General features: G+C 42.4%; 1 protein-coding gene across 1 annotated transcript in view; it reads left to right on the top strand.

Moving 5' to 3' along the window:
* Positions 1 to 473: 473 nt before the first annotated feature.
* LOC108792987 (serine/threonine-protein kinase 17A-like) overlaps positions 474 to 18,070 on the top strand; it is a 72,457-nt gene continuing 54,860 nt past the window's right edge. The window contains exon 1 of the mRNA XM_018563880.1: positions 474 to 638. Coding sequence (XP_018419382.1) covers positions 541 to 638 — 98 coding nt within the window. The 5' untranslated portion in view covers positions 474 to 540. The remainder of the gene's footprint in view (positions 639 to 18,070) is intronic.

Consider the following 18,070-nt stretch of genomic DNA (forward strand, 5'->3'; position numbering starts at 1 on the left):
ATTTTTCCAAATCAGCTATTTTGGCCTAGATTGTTCACTTCTCCTGCCTTCTGCAAACCCTGTAGATCTTTGCAGAGTTGCAGTTAGCAAAATAACCGCTGGGGGGCAATAGCGTGCTCAGCTCTCAGATTGGCTACCCCCCACACCGTCCGCTGGCTCAGCCCAGACTATAAACAGATGTGAGATGTCTGTCAGCGCAGCTTCAGACGCTCTATATTGAGAACAAGCAGCTGTGGGAAAGGAAGCGCACTTCACTTCGAGCTAGAATAACTAGCCGTGCACAGGAAATCATCCAACACAACGTGCTGATCTCCAGTATCATGCCTTTGGCTGCTGTGCTCGATGCATTTCACTGAACATGCCAGTATATCCTCAGTGTAAGTTTACTGGATAGTTTCTTTGACCTTCAGAAAACTGCTCCGGGATTTTCCTTTCTGTTGGAAGATTTGGCATTCTTTTATTTCACGTTACAAGTTTTATTAACTGACATATTTGAAGATATCTATTTTTTTTACACTTTTTCTGGACTACTGCAGTAGAATGATGGATGGAAGCAGCCTGGTCACCCAGACAAAGACTAAATTCAGGATGGACCCATTCTGTGACAACTACAGAGTGGTGGGCAAGGAGCTGGGAAGGTAAGACAGAGTCTTAAGCACAGGGTGGGCTGCTATATATTCATCATTACTTTTACATAGGTTGTCACTCCTGGGACCTGGACTATCACTAACAGGGCATGTTTTATAGATATAAATGCAGATCATTACAAATGACACAGACCCCATTCACACTGAGCTACATTCAGCGCTGATTTGAGCTGAGCGAGTTTGAGAGACATTGAACTACAGTGCACATATTGTCGCGCTACGTAGCTCTACTTTTGGCATGGACTTCGTAGCTGCTACATTGGGCTGTATCCAATCAAAAGCGGTCTTGATGTGGCATAATTCCTCTTCTTGTTTCCTGCTTATGTTCTTGGTTATATTTCTGTGCAAAAGTGACACTTCTGTAGTGTGACAATGTCGCGCAATGTTGTTCAAATTCGTGCGACATTGAGCTACACCATTAAAGTCTATTGGGCCAAATCGCACGAAATCCGCCGAAAAATAGGTCATGTTCAAGCGACAAGCTTGAGCTACAAGCTATAGGCAACATTGAGCTGTGAGATGTGAACAGCTCCATTGAAATGCATTGGACAAGCTACATTGAGCTGATGTTTGAGCGATTTTTGAGCTGAAATCGCGCTACAAATTGCTCAGTGTGAATGGGGTCTAAAATCCAGCATTTTCTCAACCAAGGTTTTGTGGAACACTAGGATTCCTCCAGAGGTTGCTACTGGCTCCTGTTTAAGAATTGTCCTAAGACAAGCCTCTCAAATTCTGAGAATTGCTGATAAACCAGTTGTATGATTATCCTGAATATGTCCATGTCGGTCTGTCTAGAGAATTATACAACTGAGTAATGTATTTGTACGCTTCTCTGCCGACTAGGAATTTGTTTGTGATTCATACAGGGGAATCAAAAAAATTGCACTTCATCTGATTTTCAGACTGTTTCACTTATCACTGCTATAGTATCTTTAGACCTTCCATTCCTTGTCCTGGATTATTGTAGCCTTGCCAATAGGTACTGCTTTCTTTGAAGAATCGGTGGTGAATCTGTTAGATAAGACTCTACTGTCTGGCAGTTAAAGGATTGTCATGGCTTCATTTCTCTTAGACATTGACTGTTTTGATCCTGGTGATACAGGGACAATTTAGTCAATTTGTTTTAGTGAGCATGGTGTTGGAGTAGCATGGGAAAGCTTACTATTCTAGTTGCGTGGTTAAAAACTACGGCATACCTTGTTAGTTGGGATAACACATGCAGTCCTACCATGACCATGACCACATAGTCATCTATGTTTACTAGGGATATCAAATTCAAGGGAAAAAGAAGACGATCTCAAAGTACCACAAAAGGGGCTGCATTAGACCCGCTGGGGGTTGCACTTCATTCAGGAAATATAAAAGCACTTTAGTAATTGAGATAAAACTAGAAATTACAATATTTTTTCCCTGAGAAAGCAACCAAGATACATTTCCTGAAATAAAAAATGGACATACAGGTAATAAAATGCAGACTGCAGGAACTTTATAACTACATGGGGCCTCAAATCTTAACATAGATGAAGACCACAAAGTAATCTGCCGAGTTGTCAGGGGGCGTCTAATATGTGTTCAAAAAATTGCTGCCAGAGATGAAGCAGCCACCAATTGGATGTCCGACAGGATTCCAGTGCCATATAGTGTCTGATCAAGCTGCCCAATTATCAGGCAGTAAGTATATGGTTAGCACATTCCTGTCGGACATCCAACTGGTGGCTTCTTCATCTCTGGCAGCACTTTTATAAAAACACATGAGATGTCCCAGTAAAATCACCAAAAGGAAGACTTTGATTTTGTGCACACATCAGTCCCTTAGCAGATACACAAACCAGATTACCGTACTCTGTGTGTTGTCTGTCTGTTATTGCTCCTGATGGTTGCTGCAACCCAGACAGGAATTTCAGGAGCTATAGCTAATCAGTCTATGAGGTTTGATTCAGAACATTGCAATGAACAAGGACATCTTTATTTGGCTAGTTAATTATGGATTTCACAATAATCAGGAAATATACTGAATTCCACAACCCAATTTTCTTTCAAACTTTGTGAAAAGAAAAAAAAACACATATAAAGGATGAGTACATCCAAATCCTATATGTTATTATAGATATATAAGATGAAAACCAACCACTGGCTTTTGCTATTTAGCTTAGTCCCTTGTGGTAAGGATCTTTTTACATGAGTCATACATCTCAACTTGTAGCAATTATTAGAGAATCTCAACATCCCAGTTAGTGTTTAATTTATTAAGAAGAAGGTTTGAGACATCATGGAAGTAGGAGAGAAACCTATGAAGTATGGCAGAGACATCTCACTGCTGGTGTGTTCAGGAGCTGTAAAGAGTAAACAACAAATTGTCGAATTTACATTACTAGTATCCATCCATAATCTGAATACCAGTCTTGGGTGGTTTAAACTTTTTTTTCATTAAATAACTGTGAATCTGACTTGGACTTAGCATTTAATTGCATCAAGACAGCAGCAGAGTGTTGTGTCATGTTAGCCATCAACAACAGTAGAAGCTTGGATTTAGGATGATGCCATTTAGGGCTGCAACAACTAATCAACATAATCGATTATAATCGATGATTGAAAAAGTTGTCAACTTTTTCAATCATCGATTAATCGGCTACCGATTGGTTTGCCCTGTTCACGGCTCCACAGACGCTGCGTGCCACACTCCTCCCCACCTCAGGCTCGCCACTGCCAGACCCGCCCGCATCCACGCCGCACCTCCTCCCTGCCTCACGCTCACCGCCCGCCCCAATCAACGATCGGCACAGGGACGCGGAGAGATGTAGTAAGGAGGAGCAGGTGTGGGCGGATGACAGCCGCCGATAGACAGGCCCGATCTCAGAAACAAGTTGCTGGAAGACTGCTCAGGTAAGCCTGCACTTGCCTCCCCACCACATGGTGCTCTATAATGTATTGCACGGAGAGAAGAAGTAAGGAGGAGCGGGTGTGGGCGGATGACAGCCGCCGATAGACAGGCCCGATCTCAGAAACAAGTTGCTGGAAGACTGCTCAGGTAAGCCTGCACTTGCCTCCCCACCACATGGTGCTCTATAATGTATTGCTGGGATTTGTATTCCTTTGTGCATTGCACTGTATATTATACCATCAGCTACAGAGCACTACAAATCCCAGCAATACATTGTACACTGTATGTATAATGTATTGCTGGGATTTGTTGTATTCCTATATAGCTGGTGGTATTCTGCATTGCGCTGTATAGAGGACTACAAATCAAGGAATGATAGATTATACAGAGCAATGCAGAATACCACCAGCTATAGAGGTGTACAACAAATCCCAGCAATAGTACATTATACAGTGGTGCAATGCCGAATACCACTAGCTATAGAGGACTACAAATCAAGGAATGATAGATTATACAGAGCAATGCAGAATACCACCAGCTATAGAGGTGTACAACAACACCCAGCAATAGTACATTATACAGCGCAATGCAGAATACCGCCGGCTATAATGTACTATTGCTGGGATTTGTTGTATTCCTCTATAGCTGGCGGTATTCTGCATTGTGCTGTATAATGTACTATTGCTAAGTTTTGTAGTCCTCGTTAGCCGGTGCCATTCTGCATTCATTGCTGTATAATTTTACACTTTCCATTTCACTATATTGCACACCACACTTTTTTTTTTCTTTTTTACTTCCACCGCTACAAGCTTGCTCCTGTGATGGGACTACTTGTTTGTATTGAGATTGCAGTCCATCACTGGAGCCATTTTTTAAAATGTCTTTAATTTTTTATCCGATTAACCGATTAATCGAACTTAATAATCGGCTAACGAATCGATTTGGAAAATAATCGTTAGCTGCAGCTCTAATGCCATTTTTTATCTAATTAAAAAGATTGTAGTGAGAGCTTTCATAGTAAATTGCCTCCTCTTCAGGCAATTTAAACTGTCACTGAGAAACATGTACTCTATTTTATACATGAAACATCAAAGGGATGCAGATGTTATCAACTTGACACACGATTGGCATTGGGTGCTAAAAAAAATTAGGACACATAGGGGTTATTCGCAAAGTTCCCGAAGGCAGCCGAGTGAATAACCCAGCCTAAGTGCAGTGAGCCGAACGACGTTCGGTTATTCACTCCGTCTCAGTACGGCTGATTTCAGCTGTACATTGGCTGAAATCAACCGTACATCGGCTGCCTTCGGTCAGCATGTTCGGCTGACCTGAAGTGCAGAAGGACTTCGACTCAGCCGATCCAACATCTGGGTCAGCTGAGCCGAAGCTCCGGCAGCTCACTAGCTGCTGATCGCCCCTATTCTCATAGGGGCCGAGCGGCAGTGAGTGAATAGCCAAATGCCACCAGGCGGTATTCGGCTCGGCTATTCTGCTCGGTACCTCCGTCATACCAAGCAGAATAGAAAATCAGTGAAAAGAGTGAAGACAAAAGGTTGAAAAATATTTTTTAAATGTAAACAAATAGTAAAATTAAAAAAGAAACAAAGATATTTTTAAAAAGAAAAAAAATAATTTGGGCGGAGCTAGCTCTGTTTGCTATTGGCCACAACCTGCTAGAGTCTTCTAGCAGGGCCCGGCCATAAATAACAACTGGCCGGCGCCGACCGTGACATCAGGGCTGACTCCGCCTAGTTGTTATTTTTTAATGACAGATCAGCGTCCCCAGGTCATTTGAGGTCCCCAGCGTCCCCAGGTCATTACAATTGGGCGTAGCGAGCCGCGAGAGTTCACGGCTGGCTCTGCCCAGCTGTCATTTGCGGGGCGAACTGCCGGCGCTTCGGCTGTCATTTCGGCGCAGTCAAGCCGAAGCATATGCCTTTGGCTCGGCTAAGCCACTCGGCCGCCTTTGGCGTCTGTAGGGGCTATTGTGAATAGCCCTTACAGCAGCCCCCCGGTTCGACTGAACCAAAGGCGAAAGAGAGCCATAGGATCAGCCGAAGCTACAGCTGTATCCTTCGGCTCAATAGTGAATAACCCCATAGATAGGTATCAATGTCTCTGTGTCCACAATGCCACCCACTTGTTTCATGTATAAAATGTACCCTTCTTACTGTCTGTTCAAATAATATCATCCTAAATCCAAACTTCTACTTGCATCAGGACATAATTAATGCCCACTAGTACAGTGCCATTTGGTCAGACCCCTTGCCAGGAAACTATTGCATTATTTAGTAAGGATGTGATATACAGTAGATGTTTGGATGCAGTTAGGGAATGTTGCAGAAATCTGCCTACAATCTGAAATTGTATTTATTAATTTATTTTAGAGCATGTGATGTGTTTAGGAAAGCAGTGTTGGTAGTAGGAATTTTTTTCTGGACCCCTATGTTTTTGGAAAAACTCACAGCAAAATAAACACCCCTCCCCAATACAAACGTGTCCGTCAGGCAGCTTTGCCACTCAATTTACTCTGCGCCTCTAAAAAAAAGTAATAGAGCAGGGGTGCCCACAATTTTTGTGTTAAGATCTACTTTTCAAATGACGAGCTACATGAGATCTACCAACGAAAAAAACCCTCGCTCTCTCTCGCCTGGCTGTCTCTCCTTGCTCATCCTCCTTGCTGTCTCCTTTTTCCTGGCTGTCTTTCCTCGCTCTCTCTCTCTCCTGGCTGTCTTTCCTCGCTCTCTCTCTCTCTCTTGGCTGTCTTTCCTCGCTCTCTCTCCTGGCTGTCTTTCCTCGCTCTCTCTCTCTCTCCTGGCTGACTCTCCTTGCTCATCCTGGCTGTCTCCTCTTTCCTGGCTGTCTTTCCTCGCTCTCTCCTGGCTGTCTTTCCTCTCTCTCCTGTCCTTCTCTCTCCCCACTCTCTCCTCCTGGCTCACCTTGCTGTATTTTGCAACAGGCTGTGTAAACTAATATTCTTTGATGCTAACAAAAAAAAAAGAGGATAGAGGAGGGTGGGGTTTTTGAGTGGCTCTAGAGGGGACACAACCAATAAACTACAGTTGTAAGACAGAATGTATAAATGTATTAGAACAAATGATTAAAAACAATAGATATGCAACAAATCATGTATGCAACATAAATACATCGGGGATTTAACAAACAACCTCCTATCAGCCCTTGTGCTCCACAACCAAGGTGGATCTAAATAGTCATATCCTATACAATTAAGGACACCATCATGTGTGAATCAAAAGAGAGGATATAGTTGAATTACTAAACCTCCGCTGGGAGCAACAAACTCAGAGGGATGATAAAATCTTGGAAGATAAAGCTCGACGCGTTTCGTACCTAAGGCGCTTCTTCAGGAGCAAGGAGGGGTAATGCCTTCGGTGTGAGGTCACCAGGTGTTTGGTACTGGGTGGTAACGGATCAAAAACAACCAGTAACCAAGAATGGAGGAAGATGGATGGCTAATCAAAACAGCCTGGACGCTAGATATAGCGTGGAGAGGTGTCCACATGGAGAAAAGCAAATGAAGTCCAGGGCAGTTGAGTAGAAACTCCAAATAGGACCGCAGATGTTAGTGGGGCCGTCGCCAGCCCTACACTGTGAACATCAGCGGTCCTGTGCAGGCTTTAGAGGTTTCTATCCTCTTTTTTTTTTGTTACCATTAGACCAGGGGTTGGTCTCTATAGGGGTAGGTTCTGTGCATCCCAAAACGTTTGTTGCTCCTAATATTCTTTGATGTAATACATAGCACTTCAACCACCAGTATCCACCAGAAAGGTGTCAGGGAGCTTGGCTCAGCAGACTCAGGCTAATAGGTAATCATGTGTGCACAGCTAAATAAATATACTAAAATGGAATAAAGGGGCCGCCATTCACACCTTTCGTGATCTACCAGCATCAGCTTTGAGAGCTACTAGTAGATCACGATCTACCTAATGGGCACCCCTGTAATAGAGAGACTTGTGTAATTGTCAAATACCTGCTGTGTACATTTCTTAACTAATCATTAGTAGACATGTGCACCAGCAAAAAATTTGTTTAGTTTAGTTTTGAAAAAAAAAAATTTGTTTAGTTTAGTTTCGTTTTTAAACAAAAAAAATTCTTTTAGTTTAGTTTCGTTTTTCGGGCCCGAAATTAAATTAGTTTCGGACGAAATTCGTTAGCGGTAGTCCTCCCGAAATTCGTTTATGAAAAAAAAAAAAACTTTACTCTCCCATGGCTGGACTTGAACCAGCGAACTTCACAATGGCAATCCTGTGCTTTACCCACTACACTAAAGCCTCTATACTTTAAGCATAGAAGCATTTGATATATATGAATGCAATATGTAGCATTTGACAGCTGAGAATGTCAAATGGGCGGAGCGAGCCGTGACGTCATGGCTCGCTCCGCCCATCTGTTGACTTTTAAACTGAATGTCATTTTTGTTAGTTTTCGTCGGATTCGGGTGGTCGTCTGCGGCGGGACTTTTTTTATTTCGGCGGGTCGGCGGGGGTCCTGCATCCTTATCCTTACTCTTGATTACATCGATGGAGCCATTTAAAAAAAAAAAAATGTTATTAAAGGAATAGTCAAAAATTGACTCTTTTTTTTTTCAAATAAAGGATTTTGTCAAAAGTCTGGACTTTTTACTAACTATTTGATTTAACCCTTTATTGAATGGGTAGGGGTACAAGTACCCCTTACTCATTCACATGGGGGGGGGCGGCATCTGGGTCCCCCCTTATTTAAAGGGGTACCCCGATGCAAATAAGCCCCCTTGCCCGCAGACCCCCACAACCACCGGGTCAGGGTTGTGGGGAAGAGGCCCTTGTCCCCATCGGCATGGGGACACCCTCCCAATGCCGAGGGCACGTGGCCTGGTAAGGCGCAGGGAGGGGGGGGGCGCTCGATCGTCCCCCCCCTTTCCTGCCCTGCTGGGCTTGTGCTCGGATCAAGGGTCTGGTAGGACTGTTAGGGGGGACCCCACGTTTTTTTCCCCCCATTTTTGGGGCTGGGGTTCCCCTTTAAAATTCCTACCAGACCTTAAGGGTCTGGTATGGATTTTGGGGGGAACCCCACGCACTTTTTTTTGTGTTATAAGGAGGGGGGGGGCCTCCTAACATTCCTACCAGACCTAAAGGGTCTGGTATGAATTGGGGGGTAACCTCACGCTTTTTTTTTTTCATCTTCTGCAGACTGCCTGCAGGTTCCCCCCAATTCAAAAAAAAGCCTGAGGTTCCCCCCAATTCATACCAGACCCTTTAGGTCTGGTAGGAATGTTAGGAGAATGCCAATTCAAAAGCAAAGGGAAAAAAAAAACAACTTTAAATATTAGTTGACTTGCATGGGATTTGAACCTGGGCCCTTAGCAATGGCAAGCCAGTCCTTTACCCACTACTCTATAGCCTCTATACTTTAATCATAGATGTGTTGCAGAGGTAAAATGTTGTCATTTTTTCTCCTCTAATGTCATTTTGCTGCAACGAAATTCGTCCAATAAAGAATTTCGGGAAATCGTGAATTTCGGATTCATTTGCATTCGTCTTAGCTGTAATTCGGAATTCGGATGCATCCGAATTTCCAAAAATTTGTCCGAAACTAATTTCGGAACGAACCGAATCGCACATGTCTAATCATTAGTAACTATTATAACATGTTTACATAAGCACTCGGCCCAATTATAGCCTTTGTCCAAATAGGTTAAGATAATAGTGACTCGCTTCCCAGGCATTCTTTTAATACTACCCTTGAAGCAGATCTATGCTTTGTGTTCCCTCTGTAGAGATTCCCTGCAGTAATGCCACTGTGACTGAAAACATCCTCAATAATTAGCACTTGTACAAAAAAGGTCTCTCATCATCTATGTGTTATTCCTATGTTTATTCTGAGACTCAGGTTAATTTGTGTATTTTCAATTTCTCCTGTGCTAAAGACATTACTGTTCAGGCTAAGAATTGTTTGCAAGCAGTTTCAGTGGTGCTTATCACTTTATATGGCTGAGCTGGAACAACAGAGTCAAGAAGAGAAAAAATTCAGTAGAGGTGGCACCAGAATCCTAGTAGCACCTTATGTCTTACTTGTTTCAGTGCAATCTATTTGCAAACATACATGGTTATTCACTAAGCTGCAGAAGGACTTCGACTCAGCCGATCCAACATCTGTTTCAGCTGAGCCGAAGCTCCAGCAGCTTACACGCTGCCGTTTGCCCCATTCACATAGGGGCCGAACGGCAGTGAGTGAATAGCCGAATGCCGGCAGGCATTTAGCTCGGCTATTCTGCTCGGTACCTCCGTGGTACCGAGCAGAATAGAAAATAGTCAAAATAGTAGAAAAAAAAAAAGGTTAACAGAAATATTTTACAAATGTAAATAAATAGTGAAATTAAAAAACAAATAAAGATATTTAAAAAAAGAAAAAAACAATTGGGCGGAGCTAGCAGTGTCAGCTTGCTCTGCCCAACTGTTTCCTATTGGCTGGCACCTGCTAGAGTCTTCTAGCAGGTCCCAGCCAATGAATAACAACTGGGCGGAGCCAGCCATGACATCACGGCCGGCCCTGCCCAGTTGTTATTGTTTATTGACAGATCAGCGTCCCCAGGTCATTTGGGGACGCTGATCTGTCAATACAACTGGCATTGTCATTACAAGCTGTCAGTTGCGGGGCGAACGGCCGGCCTTCGGCAGGCCATTGGCCCCGCTTCGGCTGTCACTTGGGCTCAGTCGACCTGGAGCATATGCCTTCAGCTCGGCTGCCTTTGGCTGCTGTATGGGTTATTGTGAGTAGCCTGTATAGCATTCCTTCGGTTTGACTGAACTGAAGGGCTCCAGCGGCCGAAGAGAGCCAAAGGATCAGCCGAGGCTACCGCTGTATCCTTCTGCTCAATAGTGAATAACCCCCATAATGTTTGAAAAGCAAATTGTTTCAGAGGCCTTTCACACTATACTGATCTGTTGGTGTGTGTTACACTGGGAGCAGGAAATGCCCGCAGCCTGGAGAGGATTGTCAGGAAAAGGTCATTCAAAAGTGTTGGGGACTTTCACAAGGAGTGGACTGAGGCTGGAGTCAGTGCATCAAGAGCCACCACACACAGACGGATCCTGGACATGGGCTTCAAATGTCGTATTCCTCTTGTCAAGCCACTCCTGAACAACAAACAACGTCAGAAGCGTCTTACCTGGGCTAAAGAAAAAACAGACCTGGTCTGTTGCTCAGTGGTCCAAAGTCCTCTTTTCTGATGAGAGCAAATCTTCCGATGACCGCAGTGAGGGGCGGGCTTCCGATCACTGCAAGCTTGCGCACAGCGGCCCGTCCGGCTTTTATCTTACGAACATGCTACACACGCGCCGAACATCGTACGATGCTCGGTGGGTTTTCAAACATGTTCGTAAGTTTATTAGTAGAGATCGCACGGCTTCCACACACCTTATGTTAATCGTACGATCGCGGGATTTCCCGCGATTGACGTACGCTTATCGCAAGGTGTGTGGGGACCTTAAGGTGTATGGGTACCTTAAAGATTTGAAAAAGAGAAGCTGATTGGTTGTCGTGCACAGCTGCTCCAGATTTTGTCTGCTCCAGTTTTGATAAATTCTCCTCTCTCTGTTTAGGCTGCTATCTTGGTAGAAGCAGGACTTTGTCGAAACCTCCAACCAGGAAAACTTTGAGCAGCACAGTAGTGATATCACCAAATCTCAGTCCAAATCTCCAGAGACTAGCAATCAGAGGCACAGTGCCTTAGATCTCAAACTGTATTACTGTATATAGATATTAGGCACCCGAGAGTCTAGGCACAGTAACATAACAGGAAGTAAACTGCTTTTTTTTTTACATGGAAGGCAAAAGTACATTTTCTGGGTACTGCTTAGGTTTAATTAACATTTCTAAATGTTCTTTATAACATAGCAAATCTTTACCTTTTGAGTTCAGTTCCACTATAACTTCGTTAGGCTAGTCACATACCGTTATTCTACTTCTATAAGGCTGATGTCAGACCTGGGACTCTGTCGCTAGCCATCCTGCAGCTGACTATATATTGAAATCGCCAGCAGGAAGATTACAAAGAGACTGCCTGTTTGTCCCTTTGGAATTGCTCCCTTTGTAGCTATAACAGTGAGATGTAACTCCCATGGCTGGCAATAGAGATGCAGCAGCATTTAGGCCAGAGACAGAGCGACATCTCTCTGCATCTGCCTACAAAGGGGGACATCCCAAGGTACTAGCTACAGCTCTGTCTCCGAATGCCCAGCAATCAGAAGTGCATGGCCAGGCACGAGGGCCCTGTTGGAAGTAATAACAATCAAGGGGTTAATTCCACAGGTTGTTTTTTAGTCACACTGCCATGCTACTTCTCATGTGCAGTAAGTGAATGACTAACACCAACCTTGCAAATTCAATCCTAGGTTTAAATTGCAGAACTAAGACTCTTTAATTGATGTTTGTTCAGTGGAGAGACCACACAATGCAGTTCATGGGATGGTATTCAGAATAGAAATGCATTTGTGGAAAAGATGATCTTATCTTAATATGATCTAATTTTTTCCAGTTTTGTTGTACTTTGCAGTAATTATAAGCAGCATACATTGAACTGTAACAAAGATTTTTTTCTTAAATCAGTTTTGTTACATTGGGGTTGATTTACTAAAGGCAAATAGGATGTTCACGTTGCAAGGGAATTTTCACTTAGCTGAATGAATGAGGTGAAGCTCTGCTGACTTCCATCATCCAGACATAAGCAAGCAAAAATACAGGTTTTTAAAAATGTTTCCTTGCATGTGATACATGCAATTGTAGCATTGGTTACGTACAGGCCCGGATTCCCCACAAGGCTACCGAGGCCCGGCCTCGGGGCAGCAGGGCAAAGAGGGGCGGCAGCGGTGTCCTTGTGGGGAAGTTGCCCTCTCTACATTCAGTCCTGCTTTGCACAAGCAGGACTAAATGTAGAGTGAAGCAGCCGATTTTCCGTTTACATGTGAACTCGGCGATGTTGCCGGGATCACGTGTAAACGGTGTGCAGCCTCCCCCCCGCACTTACCTCTCTCCTCTGGTTCCGTCCTGCGCCGCCGAGTCTCTCACTGCAGTGAGCAGAGCGGCAGGGTTAAAACTAACCCTGCCGCTCCGTGTAGTAAATGATCCATGCCATCATGCATGTCTGGGCAAAACAAGTTCACTTTAAATTGATGCTAGGTGAGCATTCTGGCTGCTGATTGTAATTTTTAGCAGGACAATCATCTTCTGCATCTGCCTGCCCTGCACACTAAATCATTATGATTGCTATTTATCCTTATACAGTAATTGATTGAACACCTATGTGTGGACTTTTTTAACTGCCCAAATATTTGTAATCTGTTTAGACACTCCACTTTACACATCTGACCACACTTCATAGACCAGGGAGTAACACCACACTTCAGAATTGCATCTCTGCAACGTCCTGTGTTCATAGCTTTCTCATTGGAATCTGCTTGAATATCCGAGTTTCCCTTTGTTGGGTCACCTCCTATAAGCTGCAGCAGTTTTTATTTTCCTACAGCCATGTGCAAGGTATGGGCACTTTGAGCTCTGGCAATCTATTCTAGTAGGAGAAGGATCATCAGAAAGCCTCTGACTTTAAATGTCTTCATAAAGTTTCAACTCGCAAAGTATATGCAACTGTAATTCTTGACCTATGTTTGCCCTTGCCATAAAATTAGAGCTGGACTTCCTCTTTTAAAGCCCCTGTGGTTTTGCTGGAGCCACAGTGCATATATGAGTGCACCGCGTAATGAGAAATTGTGACCTCTTGTCTGAGAATGCTAGCACGGGATGAGAGAGTGGTCATGTGCTCTGAATGTGCCTTAGATTTCTAGCTATACATTTACAGCAGGAATGATATTCTAGCCTGTTTATACCAGAGCTGTGAGCTGATGGATTGGAATTCCAAGCTGCCTGTCCGGGTCAGAAGACAATGATTACATGAACAATCCTTGTTTACTGTTAGGAAGCAGAACTCCTTCTTTCTTTGGGGTTAAGTAAAAAGTAGAATCTTATTCTGACAAGCAAGTTCGAACTGCGGCATTGTTTTCTTGTTTGACACTTTCTACCAGTTGTGATCTGCATGCATTGCATAGAGATGCACAGATCTAAAACAAGGTATGTAATAAAAGTGGAAAGGTTTTATTTACAACTTTCATTAGCATGTTGATGGGGGGGCCAGGGGGTACTTTAATTTGACCTGGTATAAGTTCCTTGCCATCGATGTACAGCAGAGCTGCAAGAGGGGGAGGAAGCAGCAGCATAAGTAGCCATTCAGGTGTTTGCATTTCAAGGAAGATGCAGATAGGAGGAGAGAGCAGAATTGACAGAGAGATTAGTTTAGCTGCTTCTATAGAGTAACTCTATGCTTAGGTGTGAACTGGCCCTTAATCTCAGGACTTGATGGACTGAAATACAATTGCATTTGGTAGCCAAAAAGCATTTATGTACTTTATCTGTGTTATTAGCTGTTTGTCTGAAGTACAGTGTTGTGAGAGAAAAATGTACTCTTCTAGGGCTGCAACTAACGATTATTTTCATAATCGATTAGTTGACCAATTATTTTTTCTATTAATTGATCAGATAATTATGAAAAAACAATACCATTTTGTATTTAAAATAAAATTTTAAATTAAAAAAAAATTAAAATAACACACCAAAATTGGACAAAAAACACAATTATATATAAAATAATATAAATATATATACAGTATATATAAGCCCGGCCATCAGTTTAGAGTTAGCCATGAATATTGAGAATCATTGAACTGAATCAACGAATGGTAGTCAACTGATCGATAATGAGAATCGTTGACAACGATTCTCATTATCGATTATTATCAATCTTATTGATTAGTTGTTGCAGCCCTATACTCTCCACAATACTTAGAGCTAGCGTGTGACACTGCAGGTGTCACATGCCACCTCTATAGATCGAGAGCTGAGTGATCAGAAACTATAGATCACTCACCATATGATCTTCTCATTGCAGAGAGCAGTCAGTCACCACTCCTCACAGGAATGCCCCGCCCCCCTCTGTCCCTCCAGCGCTTATTGGAGGGACAGACAGGGAATGGGACGGGCACAGCTAGTAATAAAAATGTTACTTATTTGTGTATCACTCGGCTGTAAAATCCTCAAATTTTCATATTATATTGGGGTTTAAAGGAGAACTATGACATGAGTGATTTCCACTCACCTCATAGTTCTAAGCCGATCTGTGACAATGAGACTGTCACAGGTCGGCTCAGTAGATCAGGAGGTGAGGGAACACATACCGGGAAGCCATTTATGGTGTTTAATAGAAGTAATTCCTACTGCATATGTGTAGGAATGACTCAATTTTCTGCCTCAGCTGTTAGCTGTCCAAGTGGACAAGCAACCCACTCTCAAATACTTAGGCCACATGCTAGGTCATTCAGGCCTAGAGCATTTTTACATGGGAAGTAGAGGCTTGCTTCCACTCCCCATAGCCTGAAATCTAGATATCTGAGATGGAGCATTGTTGAAATGTGCTTATGTTTTTTTCATTGCATGTTAAATGTGGTGTCTACCACTGGTCCTATGGTTCCACCACCCCTAGCCCATTACTTCACTGGTGTGTCCCTAATGTGCTCTAGTTGCCTGTGCTAGAATGCAGCGTTTTCTGTTAACACTGTCACTGTGTGAATTTATTATATTTTTCCTGGCAACTCTGCAACAGGTTTGTAATAACGCCACCAGACACAGTCTCTAAATACCAATACCGTATTGATTCTAGATAATTCCAACATTTTTATCAATGAGTTTATATTTATCCATGTCATCTAGACATCTAAAGATCTCCATTATTTATTCTTATAATGATGCATTTGTATAATAGTACTGGCTGCCATGTCCCTGAAAACCACAGATTAAGGCACAGCCACATTCATATTAAACTGCTGAATTTTCTAAAAGAAAAAAGAAAGCATTAGGAAAGCCCTGCAGTTATAAGTAGCCATGGTGACTTGAGGAGAGCATACTGCTTATCATTATCAGGCTAGAAGAAAAATATCCACCTTATCAAGAAGTGGGGACGTGTGTATACACACAGTGTATCATGTAGCCAGCATCAAAGCAGAAAAGACAGACATACTAATTCACTAAAGGGTGAAGAGTTTGGGGAAGGCAGGAGAAGTGAACAATCTAGGACAATATAGCTGAACTGGAAAGTTAGCTGAATCCAAATCAGCTTTGTTGTCCTAGATTGTTCACTTCTTTTGCCTTTTCCAAACTCTTCACCCTTTAGTGAATAGGCCTGTTAATATCAATTCACTATGATTTGCTTACGCAAGATAAAAAAGATGGCTTACACAGTACTAAAGGTAATTTTACACAAAAGCCTATGATCAGACCATTTGGTATTCCTTTCAGAATGCGCATGCATAGGATATTACATGATAAGCTCCCATGGCAATGTAAAACACATTCAGTCTCTACTGTTTGGTAACCCATAGACCTACAAGGGTGGTTAAATTGGCATGGACAGTTCAACCAGAATAAAGCAGCGGGATCAGTCTGGGAAGTAGTTAAAGTGTATGTTAGGACAAGATTTAAAAAAAAAAAAAAAAACTACCCACATCTCTCTAATACATGCACATTTCCACATGTTTTGTTCTCTTTAAAAATACTGCAAATAGAGAAAAATATCAAAAATCGGAGTATCCCCTAATTTAAGAAATCCCTTTCTCGGAGCTGGTTTAGTAAACAGGTATAACATGTAAATTAATCAAAAAATTCATTTAATTGTAAAGAAACAGGAATAAACAGAAACAATACATCCATAACAAAACACTAAAATCAATTAAAAAACTTCCCTAGAACAAACAGTAGTAAATAGTGACACGGAGGATCTGCAAGCCTGCTGGTGTAGCAAAGACCTGATTCATATAGATACATGCACTGTGTTTCATATACGGATACAAAGTATCCAAAGTTACCCACAACTCATACGGTTTAGGGAGAGACATGAATCAGGTCTTTGCTACACCAGCAGGCTTGCAGATCCTCCGTGTCACTATTTACTACTGTTTGTTCTAGGGAAGTTTTTTAATTGATTTTAGTGTTTTGTTATGGATGTATTGTTTCTGTTTATTCCTGTTTCTTTACAATTAAATGAATTTTTTGATTAATTTACATGTTATACCTGTTTACTAAACCAGGTCCGAGAAAGGGATTTCTTAAATTAGGGGATACTCCGATTTTTGATAAGTTTTGTCGAAACCCGGGAGTTTGGTGTATTATATTATATATCAGAAGTTTTTTCGCGTAACTCCTTATGCTCCCCTGTTTGCTGTAGAAATAGAGAAAAATACTTGTGAATCCTGGCAGAAATACCTGTCGGAGTACAGAACATCTCCTCCTAAATGATGATAGGGAGCAGAGGAGGTGTTTTGTAGTGTAAATTGTGTGTTAAATTGTGTGTTACAGGAAGAATAACCAAGGGACAATACATTTTAAAAACGGCTAAAAAAAATACAGCCACCATCTGTGGCACAAGGAGATGTTATGGAGATGAAGAGAGGTCTGTGTATTTTATACTACATCAGAAATTAAGTAGGCAGGGTGGACGCCATGTGCTTATGAATTGAAAGTGGTGTGTCCATGTGAAAGAGGGAAGGTAGGACAATATATTTCCGACACATCATCAGTTATGTTTCTGTACTTGCAGAGTAGTTTGTGTCCTCATCAACCCAGCTTAATCCAATTCTAAGCTAACAATTTCTTCAAACCGTTTTTTACCCCCAGTATGCGTTGCAATGTAGTGTTGAAAAGGGGAATAAAGCTCTCCTAAGGTAAAATGCCTTAGGGTACGTTCACACCAGATGCAGTGCCTTCCGGTCCGATTGCGGCCGGCTCACTTTTTTGTTGGACAGGAGGGGGCGTAGCAGGCCATTAAAGTGAATGGCACCATAGCCACGCCCTCCGGCCGCAACGCGATCGTGCCTGTGGTCCAGTGCGATCAAAATGCTGCAAGCACTATTTTGATCGCACCTGACCGGACCGCAGGTACAATGTGCCTTGCGATCTCATTGTGGCCGGAGGGCGTGGCTACCGTGCCATTCACTTCAATGGCCCGTCACGCCCCCTCCTGCCCCACAAAAAAGTGAGGCAGCCGCAATGCGATGCAGTGCTTTCCGGCCAGAATCGGACCGGAATGCACTGCATCTGGTGTGAACGTACCCTAAGAGCTTTACCATTCCACTATGTTACATAAAAGTCACACTAATTAAATATTATTTTAATAAGCAGACTATGTTGCATTATGTTACATTTTTCAGTAAATATATAAAGGGGATGCAAACTATTTAAACGTTGCATTTTGAAGAAATGCAGGAGAATGCATTTATTCAAATGTTTTGCTATTTGTTCTATATACTGTATGTATGTATATATATATGTATGTGTGTATATAAATATATATATATATATATATATGTGTGTGTATATATATATATATATATATATATATATATATATAAAATATCTATCTAGATTTGCTACAAAATAAAAACCC

Source organism: Nanorana parkeri, unplaced genomic scaffold, assembly GCF_000935625.1.
Source record: "Nanorana parkeri isolate BGI_ZX_2015 unplaced genomic scaffold, ASM93562v1 scaffold707, whole genome shotgun sequence".
Classification (NCBI taxonomy): domain Eukaryota; kingdom Metazoa; phylum Chordata; class Amphibia; order Anura; family Dicroglossidae; genus Nanorana; species Nanorana parkeri.